The 16,521-nt window shown below is 69.1% G+C and overlaps 5 protein-coding genes across 5 annotated transcripts; 3 read left to right on the plus strand and 2 right to left on the minus strand.

Annotated features, from left to right (window-relative positions):
* The first annotated feature begins 973 nt into the window (after positions 1 to 973).
* Positions 974 to 4,621, plus strand: RHOBADRAFT_51080 (uncharacterized protein). The gene is made up of 10 exons (XM_018415643.1): positions 974 to 1,115; positions 1,185 to 1,313; positions 1,413 to 1,484; positions 1,549 to 1,609; positions 1,672 to 1,802; positions 1,874 to 2,114; positions 2,178 to 2,266; positions 2,332 to 3,591; positions 3,674 to 4,047; positions 4,129 to 4,621. Exons 1-10 carry the CDS (start codon positions 1,110 to 1,112, stop codon positions 4,511 to 4,513), a joined length of 2,748 nt encoding a protein of 915 aa, XP_018274684.1. The 5' UTR covers positions 974 to 1,109; the 3' UTR covers positions 4,514 to 4,621.
* Positions 4,622 to 4,743: 122 nt separating this feature from the next.
* Positions 4,744 to 5,640, minus strand: RHOBADRAFT_10657 (uncharacterized protein; the record flags this gene model as incomplete). Its single annotated transcript, XM_018411998.1, has 4 exons — positions 4,744 to 4,922; positions 4,996 to 5,160; positions 5,219 to 5,340; positions 5,402 to 5,640. The coding sequence occupies 4 exons, from the start codon at positions 5,638 to 5,640 to the stop codon at positions 4,744 to 4,746; spliced, it is 705 nt and encodes a 234-aa protein (XP_018274685.1).
* A 756-nt stretch (positions 5,641 to 6,396) lies between these two features.
* RHOBADRAFT_41181 (uncharacterized protein) lies at positions 6,397 to 8,274 on the plus strand (the record flags this gene model as incomplete). The annotated part of the gene is made up of 7 exons (XM_018413829.1): positions 6,397 to 6,645; positions 6,720 to 6,860; positions 6,921 to 7,017; positions 7,089 to 7,206; positions 7,265 to 7,364; positions 7,429 to 7,496; positions 7,569 to 8,274. 7 exons carry the CDS (start codon positions 6,397 to 6,399, stop codon positions 8,272 to 8,274), a joined length of 1,479 nt encoding a protein of 492 aa, XP_018274686.1.
* Positions 8,275 to 8,278: 4 nt separating this feature from the next.
* On the minus strand, positions 8,279 to 9,163 carry RHOBADRAFT_51082 (uncharacterized protein; the record flags this gene model as incomplete). The annotated part of the gene is made up of 3 exons (XM_018415644.1): positions 8,279 to 8,405; positions 8,472 to 8,595; positions 8,671 to 9,163. The coding sequence occupies 3 exons, from the start codon at positions 9,161 to 9,163 to the stop codon at positions 8,348 to 8,350; spliced, it is 675 nt and encodes a 224-aa protein (XP_018274687.1). The 3' UTR covers positions 8,279 to 8,347.
* Positions 9,164 to 9,294: 131 nt separating this feature from the next.
* RHOBADRAFT_51083 (uncharacterized protein) lies at positions 9,295 to 15,058 on the plus strand (the record flags this gene model as incomplete). Its single annotated transcript, XM_018415645.1, has 10 exons — positions 9,295 to 9,465; positions 9,660 to 9,791; positions 9,873 to 10,116; positions 10,187 to 10,377; positions 10,444 to 10,731; positions 10,798 to 11,661; positions 11,771 to 11,883; positions 11,959 to 12,170; positions 12,235 to 12,285; positions 12,352 to 15,058. The coding sequence occupies 10 exons, from the start codon at positions 9,295 to 9,297 to the stop codon at positions 15,012 to 15,014; spliced, it is 4,929 nt and encodes a 1,642-aa protein (XP_018274688.1). The 3' UTR covers positions 15,015 to 15,058.
* Positions 15,059 to 16,521: the final 1,463 nt, after the last annotated feature.

A 16,521-nucleotide genomic window follows, 5' to 3' on the forward strand; every position in this document is an offset into this window, starting at 1 on the left:
AGAACGACGAGGAGGGGGTTGAGCGACGAGGACGAGGACGAGGCGGCGGTGATGGCGAATTGACATTCTCGGCAGCGTCTCTCCCAATTACGGACTGCTCGTACCGCTCTACTACAACCTCAGAAGAGACCACACCGCGCCGCCGCATCTCGCCCGACAGTGAGCGCGCCCCGACCTCCTTCTCCGCCGCGTCCTGACCGCCGACTGCTCGAGGTCGACTCGCCGCGTCTTGCGAAAGCAAAGCCGAGCTCGAAGAGACGGGCCCAGACAGGATGCCAGCCGTAACGACACAGCTTGCGAGTCTGCGACCGCGTCCAGCACGGCGGTGACGAGGACAAGGTCGCTGCGAGCGTGCGAGAGCGACGCTTGTCGCGGCTAGCTCGCGAGACGAGCGTCCTCGCAATGAAGGTAGAGAGGCGCAGCAAGAGACGACATGCAGCAGACTGGCCGGCCGAGCGCTGCCGACGCACGAGGCCAGCGACAGGGGCGACACCGCGCCGTGCCTCGTCCAGCAGCGGACTTGCGAGCGGCCGCAGCGCTGGAGAACAACAGGTAGAAGCTGCAGAGGACCGGCGAAGAAGCGCAAGCGGCCACTCGTCGTTGGCGAGACGTTGCCGAGCAGGGCGGACGCGGCACGAGCGGTCGCAAGGCTCGCACTCCGCCAGAGACAGCCGGCGAGGGGCGCAAAGACCGCCTCGAAGCCCATACCTGCGTGTCGCCGACGCACGCCGGCCTGCAGGAGCAGTGGAGAGGGCGCGAGATGGCGTAGAGGTCGAGCGGGCGAGCGAGAGCCAGGGCGGCGACGACGGCACGGATCCTGGCGAGAGTAGGACGAGTGGGAGATGTGCTGTAGTCGAGGCTGCTAGGCGGCCCCTCTAGCTCAGGGAGAGAGCTGTGGTGGAGAGCGGAGCATCGACGGCGACCAACCAGAGCGTTTCGCCAGAGAGGAGGCGCTCCCACGCCCACCCGCGCAGCGCTCTCTCGCCGCCTCCTGGAGAGCAGTCGCGTTCCTGCACAGCCTTCGAGCACCTCGGTGGACACGTACAAACCGCGCTTGCACCCTCGAGTGGTCTGTGGCGAGTGGGCGACCGCCCGGTCCACCAGAGGTGATGAAGGTGCGCCCCACCTCTCTCTCGCCCTCACAGCCCTCGTGAGCCAGAGCTGACCTCACACACCCACTGCAGTACCTCTTCGCCGCCATTGACGCGCGACTGGCGCGCTCGAAGGACGGCGGCACTGCACCTCCTCCCCGCGGTCACCACCTCGACCCCGATGAGCTCAAGCGCCTCATCATCGAGGCTTCCGAGGCCGTCGTACGTCCCTCTCGATCCTTGTCGTCACCCTCGACGAGCGACCACTGACCGCGATGCCGCCCTTGTCCCTTCTCCCCCTCGCCTCTGCACAACAAACAGGACGACAAGTCGGCCGCCAACGACTTCCAGGAGACGCTCGAGCGCATCGTCAACGAGATCCGCAACACGACCGTGAGCATGAGCTTGTCCATCTGGTGCCGGGAACCCAACCTGACGCTTCTCCCTCGTCTCGCAGGAGCACTCGGGCCCGTTCCTGCAAAAGGTCCGCAAGGCCGACGTGCCCGACTACTATGACGGTGCGCCTCTCTCTCGGCACATTCAGCAGGACCGACACTGACTCGAGATGCCCCCCTCGCAGTCATCAAGCGGCCGATGGACCTCGCGACGTTGCTCAAGAAGGTTAAGCAGCAGTCGTACCGCACCAAGAAGGCGTTCGCCGAGGACCTCGACCTCATCTGGTCCAACTGCCTGCACTACAACTCGCACCCGGTGCGCCCCCTTCTTTCCCCCATTCCAAGCGCCCGCGCACGAGCTGACCCTCGCCTTCCCAACCCTCGCAGAGCCATCCGCTGCGAGCGTCCGCCGAGGCCCTGCGCGCCAAGTCGAACCAGCTCCTCGAGTTCATCACCGACCCGGCCCTCACGCAGCGTCAGCTCCTCATGGCCTCGGTCGGCGTTCACCGGGCGGGCAGTACTCGGATCGGGACGCCGGACGAGGACGCAGACGCCGACAGCGAGGACGAGGACGTTCGGAGCAAGCGCGGCGTCAGCGAGCGGTTGCTCAACGGCGTCAACGGCGATTGTGCGTCTCTGCGACCTCTCTCTCACCGTCTAGATCGTACTGACGAGCGACCCGGTCCTGCAGATCATCGCGACTCGGCGTCGCCCGCACCCTCACGCTCTGCGACGCCCAGTCTCGCCCGTCGCCTGAACCGCAAGATCAGTACAGCTCCTGTGCGTCCCTGCCTCTTGTCTTCCCCCCTCGACCGGCGGGTCCTGATCCAGGTCCCCTCCCGCAGCTCGCCCGTATCTCGGCCTCGCCCGAACCGACACCTGCGCCGACCGAGCTGCCGTTCGAGGAGCACCTCGCCTTTGTCCGCACGCCGCAGGGCATGCAGGAGTTCCTCCTTCTCGACCAGGAGCTCACCCGCCTCGAGGGCTCGGGCTTCAAGCCGGTTCGCTCGTCCGCCCTCCTCCCGCCGTCCGCCTTTGGCCCGTCCGCCTCGACCTCGACCACGCTCGGCCCACCTGCGCACAAGAAGCGCAAGAAGGAGCAGGTCGCCGACCTCGTCTCGCGCCTCAACCCGGACGTCCTCCCCTCGACTGCCGCACCTCCTCCTCCCGCCGCCGTCGACACGCCGCCCAGCTCGTCCGCCCCGACCCCTGCACCCCCTCCTCCTTCCTCTCGATCTCGCCCCCGCAACCCCGACGACCCGCTCGAGTCGCTGTGGTGGGACGTCGTCGGGCCCTGCACGACCTCGTCGTCGCTCCTCTTCTCGGGCTCGGCGCCGCCACCGCCGCCGCCCGAGACCAACGGCCTCAACGGCCACTCGACCTCGGCGTCGTCCTCGTCGGAGCGCGCAGCGCCACCTGCACCGCCTGCGCCACCCGCACTCGCGGCGGGCATGCCGCACGCGCCCTGGGTCGGCTACTGCGCGACGCCACGCACGTCGGCCGTCGGGCTGTCGGCGAGCGGCGCGCGCCTCGGCGCGCAGAAGGGCAAGGGCAAGGCGCGGGCCGACGATGCGCCGGCGGCGCCGAGGGGCAAGAAGCGCGCTGCGCGTGCGGCGGGAGGAGCGGGGGAGCGTGGAGGTGCGCCCAAGGCGGACGGGCTCGCGGTGCGCATGAGGAGGAACTGCGAGACGCTGCGGATGATCAGGAGGGTCGGCGACACGCTCGCGCGCGAGAGCACGGCGGGCGAGATGGAGAGCCCGTACGTGTCGGCGTCCGAGGGCGACGACAACGAGGAGGAGGCGGGTCCGGGCGAGGTGGGCGAGGGGCAGGAGCAGCGCTCGGCCAAGCGCCGCCGGGCGAGGACGGGCCTCGTCAGGGTGTCGGGCATCCCTCAGGACGCGATGCGGTGCACGGCGACGAGGGGCACGGCGGCGAGGGAGGCGATGCGGGCGGTCGGCGCGGGTCTGCTCGAGCACGCCGGGTTCGAGGGCACGAGCGGCGGCGCGCTCGACGTCCTCGGGCACCTTGCGGGCGAGTACCTGAGCAACCTCGGGCGCACGCTGCGGTTCTACGCCGACCGGTACAGCACCGACCTGAGCGAGAAGGTGCGCTCGAACCTCTCTCTCTCTCTTCTCTCCTCTCCTCTCTCGAGCCCTGAGACTGACCCGCTCTCTTACCTGCTCGCAGGACATCCTCACACGTACCCTGTCCGAGAACGGCGTCCCGTCGCCGTCGCACCTGTCGGCGCACGTCACCGAGGACGTCGACCGTTACGGCCAGCGCCTGTCGGACCTCCTCGCCAAGCTCGAGCGCACCCGCCAGGACCAGCTCGACGCCTTTTTCGCGCCGTCTGCCGCCGCCACCGACGAGCTCGAGCGCGCCGAGAAGGTGTTTGACGCCGACGAGGCGTTTGTCGACGGCGCGTGGGCGACCCGGATCGGCGAGCACTACTTTGGCGTCGCCGACCAAGGGCTCGACACCGAGCTCGCCGTGCAGAGCCTCGTCCTCCCCAAGTGGCTCCTGCGCGGCGAGCCGCGACCGCTCGACAACGAGTCGACGAGGTGCGTCGGCCTGGTCCCCTCTGCCCTCTCTCGCCTCTTCCGGAGCGTCACTGACGGCTGGACGGCTCGGACTGCTCACAGCTCGACCCTCGCCTACTCGCCACCTCCCTCGTTCGTGCCCCTCACGCCCTCGTCCATCTCTGCCCAGATCGGCCTCCTCCAGCCCTTCTACCACCTGCGCGCGTCGCACGCCTCCCTCGGCCTCACCGAGGACCCGTCCCTCTCGCCGCAGGCCCTCGCCCTCGCGCACGGCGGCGTCGCACGCGCCAAAGCCGGCGGCACGCGCCACAAGGTGCCGCCCTCGGGCCGGATCCCGTTCAAGGGCAAGAAGCGGCCAGAGGACCCGACCCTGCCCGGCGCCATCGCCGCCCTGCTCCAGGGCGCCAACGAGCCCGTCAAGAAGAAGAAGCGCAGCAAGGCGCTCGCCGTCGTCGAGGAGGTGCCGGTCGAGAGCGGGGCCGAGTGAGCAGAGGGCGCGAGGCGCGCGAGGGACTGAGCGGCGACCGAGGAGGACGCGAGAAGGCGAAAAGCAGACGCAGTGCCCCTGTTGAATACTAGAGCAGTGCTTCCAAGGAGTCCCCCTCTCGCGTTGCCCGCCGTGCGTGAGTGAGATGCGAGTGATTTGCGAGATGCGCCCGGTGTTGTCCTGCTCGAGAATGCTCCTCCCCCTCTGCCCAGACTCGTGGCCCGCTGCTTCTACAGGCCCTTGTCCCTCCTGTACTGCTCGATCTGCTCGATGCTGATCATCTTGAGCCCCCACTCGCGCGCAAACGCAAAGCAGTCGTCGCGCCGCGCCATGTCGCCGTTCGGGTCGTTGGGCTTGACGAGCTCGCAGATGACGCCTGCTGCTGGGAGGCCGGCGAGGCGGCACAGGTCTGCAGTCGACGTGAGAGAGGGTCAGCTGGTGCCAAAGAGAGAGAGAGAAGGAGAGAGAGCGAGAGGACGCACCGACCGACGCCTCGGTGTGTCCCCTCCGGACGAGCGTGCCGCCCTCGACAGCGCGCAACGGGACGAGATGCCCTGGCCGGGTAAAGTCGTCGGCCTTGGTCGACTGGTCGGCGAGCTTGCGGGCGGTTAATGCGCGGTCGTGCGCCGAGATGCCCGTCGTCGTGCCTGTGCAAGTGAGGGGTCAGGTCGTGCGGCCCAAGAAGGAGGAGAGGGGAGGACGCACCGTGCTTGTAGTCGCAGGTGACGGTGTAGGCTGTGCGGTGCTTCTCCTTGTTGTCGTCGACCATCATCTTGATGTCCAGCTCGGCGAGTCGCTCGGCGGGGAGGCAGATGCAGATGTAGCCGCTGCGAGGGGGCACGGGGGTCAGCCGTGTTGGCAAGAGAGAAGGGTTGCAGAGGGACGTACGACGAGTGCTGGATGAGCCAGGCCATCTGCTGCTGCGAGATCTTGTCGGCGGCGATGATCAAGTCGCCCTCGTTCTCGCGGTCCATGTCGTCGACGACGACGAGGAACTCGCCGTTGCGGAAGCTGGCGAGGGCATCGTCGACCGAGTCGAGCTGGACGGGCGTGCCCTGTGCCGTGACGGCCGTGGTGCGGACCGGAGCCGACGACGACGACGACGATGAGGGGGAGGCGGCGGGCATGGTTGTGGGCGGTGCGGCAAAGGCGGCGGCGGATCCGGCGAGAGCTGCAGACTGTGCGACGGCAGAGGCCATGCGTGTGCGAGTGGGTCGGTTCAAGCTGACTTGAGCCTCGAGCCGGATCAAGTGAGCCGGCGCGGCGGCGAGCGGGTTGCCTTCCTCGACCCTCCCGGCTCTCGCTCACCGCCGCCGCTTGCACGCTGCGACTGGCTGCAACAGCTGCGGCACTGCTCTCTCCCGGCACAAAGCTGCCCTCGCACCGCCAGCCGAGCGAGGCCCGCTCGCCTGCCGACCTCGGAACCTCCCCCTCGACCGCCCCCTCGCCTCGGCTTCAATCTCAGCCCATCCTGCCGCTACGGATTCGTTCTTGAGACGTCGAGCGGGACGCAACACGCAGACACTGGTCGATCAAGCAGCGGGAGCTGCATCAGAGGGCGACCCAGCCCCTTCCTTGCCCGTGTCGACCTGCCTCTCTCGCTCTGCACGCCGCCTCCCGCAGTTCAAACCCGATCGCTGTCTCTATGCACGGGACGACAGCCCTACGTGGGCCTGCCACGAGACCAGCCCTGCTCGCTCCTTCACGGCGACCGCGGGACACGCTCGGCTGGCTTGCTCGCTCGCGCGACGGCTCTCTCCTCCTCCTCCTCTTTCCTCCAGAGCCTACTCTGGTTGAACGCTACCCTCGACTCGCCGCACGTCAACCGCCGGTCCTGCACCGAGCCGTCGCCAGCTCGCTCAGCTCCACCACCTCGCGCCGTCATGGGCCAGGTCCTCTCGATCGACCAAGCCGACTACCCGGTACCTGCCGGCGCCGCCCTACAAGAGAACGCCAACTGGACGCTCACCCCGCTGTTCGTCGGCTGGGCCGGCAACGTCTTCCTGTGCGGCATCGTCGTCTCGTGGGCGGCGTCGTACTGGCCTCGCGCAAAGGGCGACAAGCCGCTCGTCAAGCTCGCGGTCGTCGTCGCCGTCCTGTTCGAGTGCCTCACGGCCATCGCCAACTTCTGGGTGCGTCCCTCGCTCTGTCTCTCTCTCTCGCTCTGGACGGGCGCGCGAACTGACCTTCCCAAATGCGCGCACAGTCGCTCGTCGACCACGGCAAGGACCAGGACCGCACCAACAGCGCCATCTCGCTCCTTAGAGGTCCCGACGCACTGTCGGTCACGCTCGGTACCGTCGTCGCCGTCGCCGTCCAGTCGTTCTTCGCGACTCGCTGCGTCCGGGTGCGTCCCCCTCTCTTTCTCTCGCTCGCGACCCCTCGCTGAGTCGACTCGTCCCTCCAGATCCTCCCGCTCAAGTGGCGGCTGCCGTTCATCGTCTGGACCTGGGGCCTCATCATCGCGTCGTTCGGCGGCGCGGTCGGCATAACCGCGATCGAGTGTGCGTCGCTCTCGAGCCTCTCCTGCCTTCTGCCCCGTCACTGATTCTTTCCTCCTCCTCGAGCCTTACAGTCATCAACAAGGGCGCGACAGACGTCACTCGAGGTGCTTCGCCCGACGCGTACAGCAACTTGTTCGACCTCGCGCTCGCCTGGCTCTTTTGTGGCATGGCCGCCGACGTCTCGATCTCGTACGTCCTCTCCTCGCACCCTCTCTACTCGAGCCGTCCTTGACTCTCGAGACTACAGGACCGTCCTTGTCGCACGACTGTGGACCAAGGCGCGAGCGGCGAGGACCGAGCATGGCGATCCGGACCTTGTCCCGCCTCTCGAAGCCAGCATCTGGGGGGTGCGTTCACCATCTCTCGTCGATCTTCTCAAAGCCCGCAGCCCTGACCAATCTCGCCCAACAGTTCATGCGGCTCGCGCTCGAGGCGGCCCTCGCGACGTCGATCACGTCGCTCGCCGCCGGCGTGACCTAGTGCGTCGAGCTTGTCCTCCCTCTCTCTCGCTCTCCCCGAGCCCGACTGACCCCCTCTCTCGTCTCCCCCAGCGTCACCCTCACCGCCACGACCAACGTCTCGTACGCGCCGAGCAACCTGCTGCCCGGCCTGTACGCGTGCAGCCTCCTGTGGGTCCTCAACTCGGCGCACCGGCTCGCCGACGAGATCAACCTCGCGCAGCTCAACTCGATCCAGCTCGTGTGGCAACTCGGGCCCGCGTCGTCGCACCTCCCTCCCTCGTCGTCTCCCGCCACCGCCGCCGCCGCCGCCGCTGGCGGCGCATCGCCGCTCCCCTCGTCGGCCGTGGGCGCGCTCGGGCCCTCGAACGAGCAGCGCCGCGCCGTGCCGCACGCGGTCGCCCAGGTCGTGCACGGCGTCGGGCCGGGCACGTGGGAGCTCAAGCGCGGGCTCGCGAGCGCCAAAGCGCGACAGCGCCTCGGCGAGGACGAGATCCACGTCATGAGCATCCGGAGGCGCATGTCGGGCGCCGTCGTCGAGCCGCAGCTCGCTGGGCCCGTCACGCCGCCGCCGCCGTTCAGGTGGGGGAGGGGCAGTATCGTGAGCTTGTTTGGCGGGTCGGCCGGGAGCGGGAGCGGGAACGGGTGCGGAGCAGGGAGAGGAGGAGGAGGAGCTGGGGCGAGCGGAAGCGGGCTCGAGCCCCCCTTGCAAGGGAGAGAGAGCATCGGGAGCATGTGGACGACGGGCACGTCGGCGAGCACGGCCAAGACGGGCTTTGGGACGGACGAGGCGGTCTGAGGGACGGAACTCGAGGTCGCAATGCATAGTCTGAACAACAAGATCGCGCAAGGGAGGCTACAAAGGGACGACGCTAGCCAAAGAAGACGTCGCTGCGCAAGACCCACTTGACGCCCTTGTCGACGCGACGGCTGCGGCAAGAGAGAGTGTCAAACCCTGTGACAGCGCGACGAGAGAGAGAGAAAGAGAGGACGCACCCCTCGTGCAGGGCGCAGTGCTGCCCGTGGCGGTGAAGGAGCGCTCGTCCCGACAGGAGCTCGGGCACGATCGCAGGGCCGTTGTCTCGCCTGGACGGTGCCGGGTAGAAGGCTGTCTCGCCGCCTGCGCGCGAGCGGAGAGAGAGGTCAGTGCCAGGGGTCGCGCGAAGAACGAGGAGGACGGGGAGCAGGGACGGACCGACGACGCCGTCCTCCTTGCCGGTCAGGTAGACGAGGAGCGTCCACTCGGTCGTCCAGCCCGTGTTGGGGTCGTGAACGTCGTCGTCAAAGTGCGGGCCGAAGAAGGCGCCCTCGGCGTAGCGGTAGCAGCGGATGTTGGGGTTGAGGCCTCGCGCACGCCTGCCGTTGCGGCCTTCGAGCGATGCGAGGGCGTCGGCGAGGCCAGTCTTGGTCCACAGGGCTTGAGCGAACGCGGGATCGTGGACCGAGAAGCGGTCGTTGGTGCGGGTCGCCTCGCCCCTCTTGGGTGCCGACGGACCTTGGAGGCGCAGGGTCGACAGGGTCGAGACGAAGGCGGTGCGGGTCTTGGGCGAGAAGAAGTTGTCGATCAGGACGAGGCCGTCGGCGGGAGAGTCGAGGCGGAGGGGACGAGGAGGCGAGGGCAGGGAGGGCCAGACGAGGGGCGCGGCTTCGGGTGCGGGTTGCTGTGCGGCTCCTTTGGCCTTGGCCATGCTCGACAGTGCTCTCTAGCGGTGTAGGGCGAGCGGTAGAGAGACCAACGTTGGGCGAACCTCGCCTGCTCTCCTCCTCCTTCTCCACACGCCGCGCATCAGCTCGAGCAAGCTCGCGACGCGCTGCAGCCATGTTCTCGACGCTCGCGCGAGGCTATGGCGCGCTCCAGGCGTCGACCCAGCCCCAGTCGGCGACGAGCACCATCGACCGCCTGTGCGACCGCCTCCTCAGCGGCGACGAGCGCGACGACCGCAAGGCCGCCTTGTTGGGGCTCAAGGGGCTCAGCAGGGACTGGAAGGCGGTGCGTCCCTCTCTCTCGGTGGCCTGTCGCGCGGGCACCGGGCGACGCGACTCGGACACGACGACGAGGTGGGGAGCGACGAGGGCGAGCGGGCAGCAGGGCACGCATGGACTGCATGGCAGCGCGTGTCGACTTGTACAGCTCCACAGCACCCTCGGTAGCAAGCCACTGACCCGCCCGTGACCCGCCCGCAGGAGGTCGGCTCACGCGCTCTCCCCATCCTGCTCGGCGTCCTCGAGGAGGACGCAGCCGAGGACACCGAGATGGCCAAGGCCGTCGTCGAGACGCTCAGCCTCCTGTGCGAGGTCGAAGAGCACGACGGACGTGTGCGCTCTCACCCTATCTCTCTCCTCCCTCCCCTCCCTCCTCGCATCCGGAACTGCCGCTGACTTTCTCGCACCTCGCAGCCTGTCCGCGACGACTCTGGCCTGCGCAACACCGACGTCTTCCTCGCCACGCCCTCGGCCCTCCACAACCTCCTCACCCTCCTCACGCCCTCGCACTTCTACCTCCGTTTCTTCTCGCTTCAACTTCTCGGCATCCTGCTCGCCAACCGCCCGCAGCAGGTCCAGCAGTACGTCCTCACGGCCGCAGGCGGCATCGGGCGGCTCGTCGAGACGCTCGACGACTCGCGCGAGATCATCCGCAACGGTGCGTCCCCCCGCTCGTCCCCCTTCCTCACCTTTCGGCACCTCGAGCTCACTCGTTCCTTCTTTCGCAGAGTCGCTCCTCCTCCTCATCGCCCTCACCACCCAGAACGCCGACATCCAAAAGCTTCTCGCGTTCGAGGGCGCCTTCGACAAGCTGTTCAACATCGTGCGGCAAGAAGGCGGCATCGGCAGCGGCGGCATCGTCGTGCAGGACTGCCTCGCCGCCATCGGCGGACTCTTGCGCTGGAACGTGTCGAACCAGGTCCGTCCACTCTGTCCTCTCGTGCCCCTCTCGCGCCGGCACTGACGCTGTCACGCGCGCACGCAGAACTACTTTCGCGAGACGTCGTGCATCCCGATCCTCGCGCCGCTCCTCCTGTTCCCGCGCCCGAACGCGCTCTCGGCCCAGTCGCTCGCCACCTTCGCGTTCCAGTCGTGGAGCGAGCAGAAGGTCATCAACGCCGGCCTCGTCATCTCGCTCGTGCGCATGCTCGTCGGCGGCGCAGGCGGCAGCGGCCGCAGCCAGAACCAGGACGCGCTCCTCAAGACTGGGCTCACGCGGTGCCTGATCGAGCTCGCGCTCGCGAGCAACGCGCCGGCCGTCCTCAAGTCGCAGGTGCGTCGAGCTCTACCGCCTCCTCCCCTCAGAACCGAAGCACTGACTCTTCCCTCGGTCCCACAGTCGCTCAACGCCCTCGCCGACATCATGCGCTCGTCGCCTGACAACCAGACGCTCCTCACGTCGCTCATCGTCACGCCCTTGATCCCGCCTGTCACGCCGTCGTCGCCTGAGACGTACGTCGGCGAGGACGGCATGGAGCACCCTCGCTCGTCCGTCGACCAGGACCGCGACGAGGACGACGACGAGCACGCGCAGCACCACCGCGCACCCCCGCCGACCAAGTGGCGCCGCGGCACGCCCGTGCCCGCTGTCGTCGCCGTCACGGCGCTCTCGGTCAACGGCGACGGCACGCCCGGGCGCGAGGGCCTGCGCGTGCGCGCCGCGGCCGCCAACCTGTTCACGAGCTACGTCGCCGGGTCCAACGACACGCAGCTCGGCATCCTGTCGACCATGAGCGCGCCGCAGCCCGACCACGGCGACGAGGGCGGCCAGTCGACGTCGAGCGCCGGCAGCATCATCCTGCACGCCCTGCGCGTCTTCCCCGCGCCGTCTGCCTCGAGGGGCGGCGGCGACCAGCTCGACAGCTACGTGCCGTTCTTCGCGGCGCTCCTCTTCTCGCACCTCATCTGCCACAGCGAGGTGTGCAAGGAGGCGGCGCGGCGCATCTACTTCCAGGGCGACGACACCGAGCCGGGCGGGGCGGGCGACCCGGACGAGCGCGCGAGCCTGGTCGGGATCCTCGTCGGCAACCTCATGATGGCGCAGCGCGAGCAGGCGCACAGCGTCAACGCGGGCCTCGGGCCCGAGAGGGGGCTCGAGTGGAGCAGGGTCATGGTCGGGTACCTGACGGCGCTCAGCGTGTGGCTGTGGGAGAGCCCGCACACGGTCAAGGAGTTCCTGAGCGAGGGGTCCAACCTCCAGGTCGTACGTCGCTCGTTTCGCCTCGTCCACCTCGTCGTCGTCGTCGTCGTCGTCGTTGTCGTCGTCATCGTGCGCCCGTCCTGACGGTCCTCGGACCCTTTCTCTCCTGCAGCTCATCCAGCCTATCACCCAGTCGTCGGGCGTCGACTCGATCATCCAGGGCCTGTGCACGTTCCTTCTCGGCATCTGCTACGAGTTCAACCGCGAGCCTGGACCTATCAGCCGGTCCGTCTTCCCTCTCTCTCTCCTCCCACTTCTCGCCGCCTCGAGCGCTCGCCTGACTCTTTCAACTCGATACAGCGACACGCTGCACCCGATCCTCCAGTCGCGCGTCGGGCCCGACCAGTTCGTGTCGCGCATCCTCCGCATGCGCGAGGACCCTCGGTTTCGCAACGTCGGGCCCAACGCTCTCGAGCTCATCGACGACGACGAGGCGCTCGCCGACGACCTCGGCGAGGAGGACGGCCTCTGGTTCGACTTTGCGTTCGTCGAGTTCCTCAAGACCAACTACGGTGCGCCCCACTCGTCTCTTTTCCCCTCACCTCGGCCGATCCTGACGAGCCTGTTGCTCCCCAGTCTCGGTACAGCGCGCCATCCTCGTCGACCCGCACGCGACGTCCCTCACCGGTGCGTCGAATCCTTCCTCCTTTCCCTCGTCCTGAACGCGCACTGACCCTTCTCGACGCACCGCAGGTCGCTCGATGGACGGCGTCTCGCCCGAGGTCCTCGCCGCCCTGCGCTCGTCGCTCGCGGCGCAGACCAAGGAGATCGACGAGCTGCGCGAGCACGTGCACGCGCTCGAGGCGCACCGCGAGCAGGAGCGCGCCGCCGTCGAGCACGAGTTCAACTCGCTCAACGACACGATCGTGTCGCTGCGCACGCAGCTCGCCGCGCTCCAGGACGAGAAGGACGACGACGACCGCGAGCAGGAGGACTTGCTCGTGCTCCTCGAGGAGTTGAGCGAGAAGCGCAGGAGGGACAAGCGGCGGTTGAGGAAGGCCGGGCTCGAGGTGTCCGAGGACGAGGAGGGCGCGGCAGACGGCGAGGAGGAGACCGGGAGCGAGGGCGAGCTGGAGGAGGAGCAGGCGCGGGCGCCGCAGCAGCCGCAGGAGCCGAGCGGCGCGACGAGCGCGCCCGACTTTGCGCCGGCGGTCGTCGACACGGCGCCGCTTGCAGCCTCTCCAGCCCCGCCGCCGACTACCTCGTACGACCCTGCACCCGTCCCGTCCGACTCATCGCCATCGCCAACCCCTTCCTCGCCGCCAGCCGCCGCCGAGGCCGCACCCCTTCCTCCCATCTCGCCGCCTCTCGCCGCCGCTCCCGAGCTCGCGCCCGCTCTCGCCGCCGAGCCCATCTTCCAGGACTACGAGCCGGCTCCGCAGCAGCGGCAGGACGCTGAGCCCGAGCAGCCGGAGCAGGCTGCGCCCGTCGAGAAGGAGAAGACGCCCGAGGCGCTCTCGTCCTCGGCGGCGAACGGCGTCTCGGCCGTCGAGTCGGTCGTCGCGCCCGTCGTCGCTCCTCTCGTCGAGCTCGCATCTGAGCTCGTCGACGCCGTCAAGAGCGCTCCCGAGCCTGAGCCCGCAGCCGAGCCGGCACCGGCGTCCTCCGCTCCTCCGCCCGCGAGCGCCTTCACCGCCGCACCCCCTCCTCCTCGCGCCTCGCACTTCCCGACCACGTCTGCCGCGTCTTTCAACCGCGCCCATGGCCTACCGCCCGCCGAGGCGATCGAGCCCGTCGTCGAGGTCGACGAGCGCAACCCGGGCCCTCGCGCCGGCGTCCCGCCGCCGCCGAAAGCGCTCGGCGGCGCGCGCCCGCTCGTCAACTTGCGCGCCGGCAGGGCTGCCCCGGGCTCGCCCAGGAGGGCCGGCGCCGCGCCGCAGCGGGCCAAGGTCGAGCCGATCGCCAACCCGTTCGGCCTGCCGGCTCCGCCGCAGCTCGTCGACGAGGACAAGCAGGACGGCGTCGAGGTCAAGGCCGACGACGAGGACGTAACGCTCGCGCCGCCGTCGTCGCCGCCCCCTGCGCCTGCCGCGACGGCCCAGCAGGACGTCGAGGCCGAGGAGATGGACGAGGAGGTCGTCGACCTGGCGCAGCCGCCTTTCTCGGCCCCGACCGGGAGCCCGGCCGCGCCCAATGCGCAGCAGGAGGCGCAGACGACCGGCGTGAGTGACAAGGCCGACCGCCGCACCTCGGTCGACGACCGCCTCGCCGCCGCATTCGGCGGGTCGGGCGACTCGGCCTTCTCGTACTCGCCGCCGGGCTCATTCGCGCCCGTCGCGCCCGCATCGACGTCGGACTCGAAGGACGCCTCGTCGCTGTTCGGCTCGCCGAGGTCGAACGGCGGCGGTCACGACGCGGCGTCGCTCTTCAACAGCGCCTCGAGCGCAGGTGGCGCCGCAGCCTCGTCGCTCGCCTCGCTGTTCGGCGCCGGCGCCGCCGCGACGTCGTCCAACTTTGCGTCGCTCTTCGGCGGCGGCAGCCCCAAGTCGTCGTCGCGCCACTCGCCTGCGCCCGCGCCGCCGCGGTCGGCCTTCTCGCCGCCGCCTGCTCGCGAGGAGTCGGCCTCGCCCTTCCTGCCCAACCGTGCTGCGGCAGCGTCGCCTTTCGCGCCGGCGCCTCCTCCGCCGAGGCGAGAGCAGGCCGCGTCGCCTTTTGCGCCCGCACCTCCTCCGCCCAGGCGGGAGCAAGCCGCCTCGCCCTTTCCTCCTGCGCCGCCGCCGCCCAAGCGCGAGCAGGCTTCCTCCCCTTTCACCCCTGCTCCTCTACCGCCGAGGCGCGAGGCTGCGGCATCGCCGTTCGCCCCTGCCCGTCAAGGCGCGGCCTCGCCGTTCCCCGCAAACGCGCTCGCGCCTCCTCCTCCCGCCTCCTCTCTCGCCGCCGTACCCGCCTCAGCGCCCACGCCTGCGCCCGAAGCATCACTCGCGCCTGCGCATGTACCTGCGCCGGCACCCGCACCCGCACCGGCGCCGCCTCGGCAGAACGCCCCGTCCCCCTTCGCCACGTCATCATCGTCGCAGCCGGCGAGGGACACCTCGTCGCTCTTCGGCGGCCCGCCGTCGAAGCAGGACGCCATGGCCTTCTTCGCCGCGCCGCACCAGCAGCAGCACGCGGCGAGCGCAGCCGGTCAGGGCGCCCCGTCGTCGTCGTCGTCGTCGGCAGTGTCGTCGGCAGTGTCGTCGGCGCCGTTCGGCCTGCGCCCTGCTCCGGCGGGCACGTCGCCGTTCGGCGGGAGCAGCACGAGCGTCGGGAGCGGGGCCGACGAGGCGAACTCGCCGTTCGGACCGCCGGCGCAGCAGCAGAGGAGGGACGAGCCGCATGCGTTCGCGGCGAGGGACGTGTCGTCGCTCTTTGGCTAGAGCTGCGGGGGTCTGTCTGCAAGGGAGCCTTCCGGTCATGATACGAGGGACGCTGAGAGCTCTTTGCGCGACTGGGTGAAACAGCGAGAGAAAGTTCCTGGCGCACCCTTGAGGGCGACGTCTCGCCGACCTTCTCAAGTTGCAGCGAGACTGAGCAGAGCTCGCCAGCGCTCTCGCGGATCTCGCGTATTGATCTTTCGTGTCGTTTGGGCACAGACTCGAATTGCCACTGCAAAAAGTGACGCGAAGCTACGGCGAGAGAGAAAAAAAGAAGGGGAACGAGACAGCGCGTCGTCGAGGTGGTACAGGACACAGACAGAGGAAGACGTCGACGCAGAGGCGCAATGGGTCGAAGAGAGGACGTAGATAGAGGCGGGAAGGGCGAGAGTGGGAGAGGAAGAAGGAGAAGAGGGGAAGGAAAGGGAAAAAGGCGACGAGCCGGCTCGCCGCCTTGACGCGACGACGGTCAGCCCGTCGACCGACGGCTGAGGCTAGGCGACGAAGCCCTCGGCCGCGGCGGCGGCGGTGCAGCGAGGCGCGGCGACTTGACGCCGACGATGGTCGAGCTCCTGCGCCGAAGCGCACTCGTCGCGCGCTCGAGCCTCGTCTCGACCGGCTGCGGCGCCTCCCACCGGACCGGGCTCGGCGCACGTCGTGGAGCAGACGTCGACGTCGTCGAGAAGGTCGATGGCTGTGGGCGGGAAGGAGCGCACGCCAATGGTGGCGGCGAAGGAGGAGGAGAAGGGGCACGTGCGGACGACGCCGTCAGATAGGCGATCGACATGCGGTTCGTCGAGGCGGCGAGCTTGGACATACGACGAGCGAGAGGGTCGACGTCGCGCTCGGGCTCGAAGGGCGGTGCAGGGCGGACGAGGCCCGAGGGCAGCATCGACGCCTTGTAGAAGAGCGACGGCGCCTCCTTTTCGGGCGAGACGTCGACCGACATGCGGTCGCGCGACGAGGTCGAGGTGATGACGCTCTTTGCGGAAGTAGGCGCCGGTGAGGGCGTGCGGCCGAACGAGAAGGTCGAGGCTGGGCCGACGCCGCCGGCAGGAAGCATGTAGCTCGACGAGGGCGGGAGCCCCGAGCCGCCGCTCGCGCCGACGTTCGACGGGAAGTACGACTCCTCGCCCGAACCGGACCGACGCCCTCGAGGCGCCGAGGCTGGAGGCGAGCAGGGCGCGATCGACGAGCGGTACTGGGTGAGGGTGGTCGATGGTGCAGACGCTGTGAAAGACGGATCGGGTAAGGCTCGAACAGATCGAGGAGATAAAGATGAGAGAGTGGGTGACGCACAGCGACGAAAGTCGACGAGGACGCCAAGAGCCGTCCTCTCGAGCTTGGTCGAGCCCTTGCGGGACGTTGCCGACGGTGCTGACGACGAGGAAGCCGACGGCCGGTCCATGACCTGCCCACCCTCGGTCGTCTGCGAGGAGCTCGACTCTTTGCGCGTCTTGGGCTGGCGAGGCACCGCCGGCCGGCACCGAGTACGCTCCTGGGTGACGAG

The sequence above is a fragment of the Rhodotorula graminis genome, assembly GCF_001329695.1.
Source record: "Rhodotorula graminis WP1 unplaced genomic scaffold RHOBAscaffold_1, whole genome shotgun sequence".
Classification (NCBI taxonomy): domain Eukaryota; kingdom Fungi; phylum Basidiomycota; class Microbotryomycetes; order Sporidiobolales; family Sporidiobolaceae; genus Rhodotorula; species Rhodotorula graminis.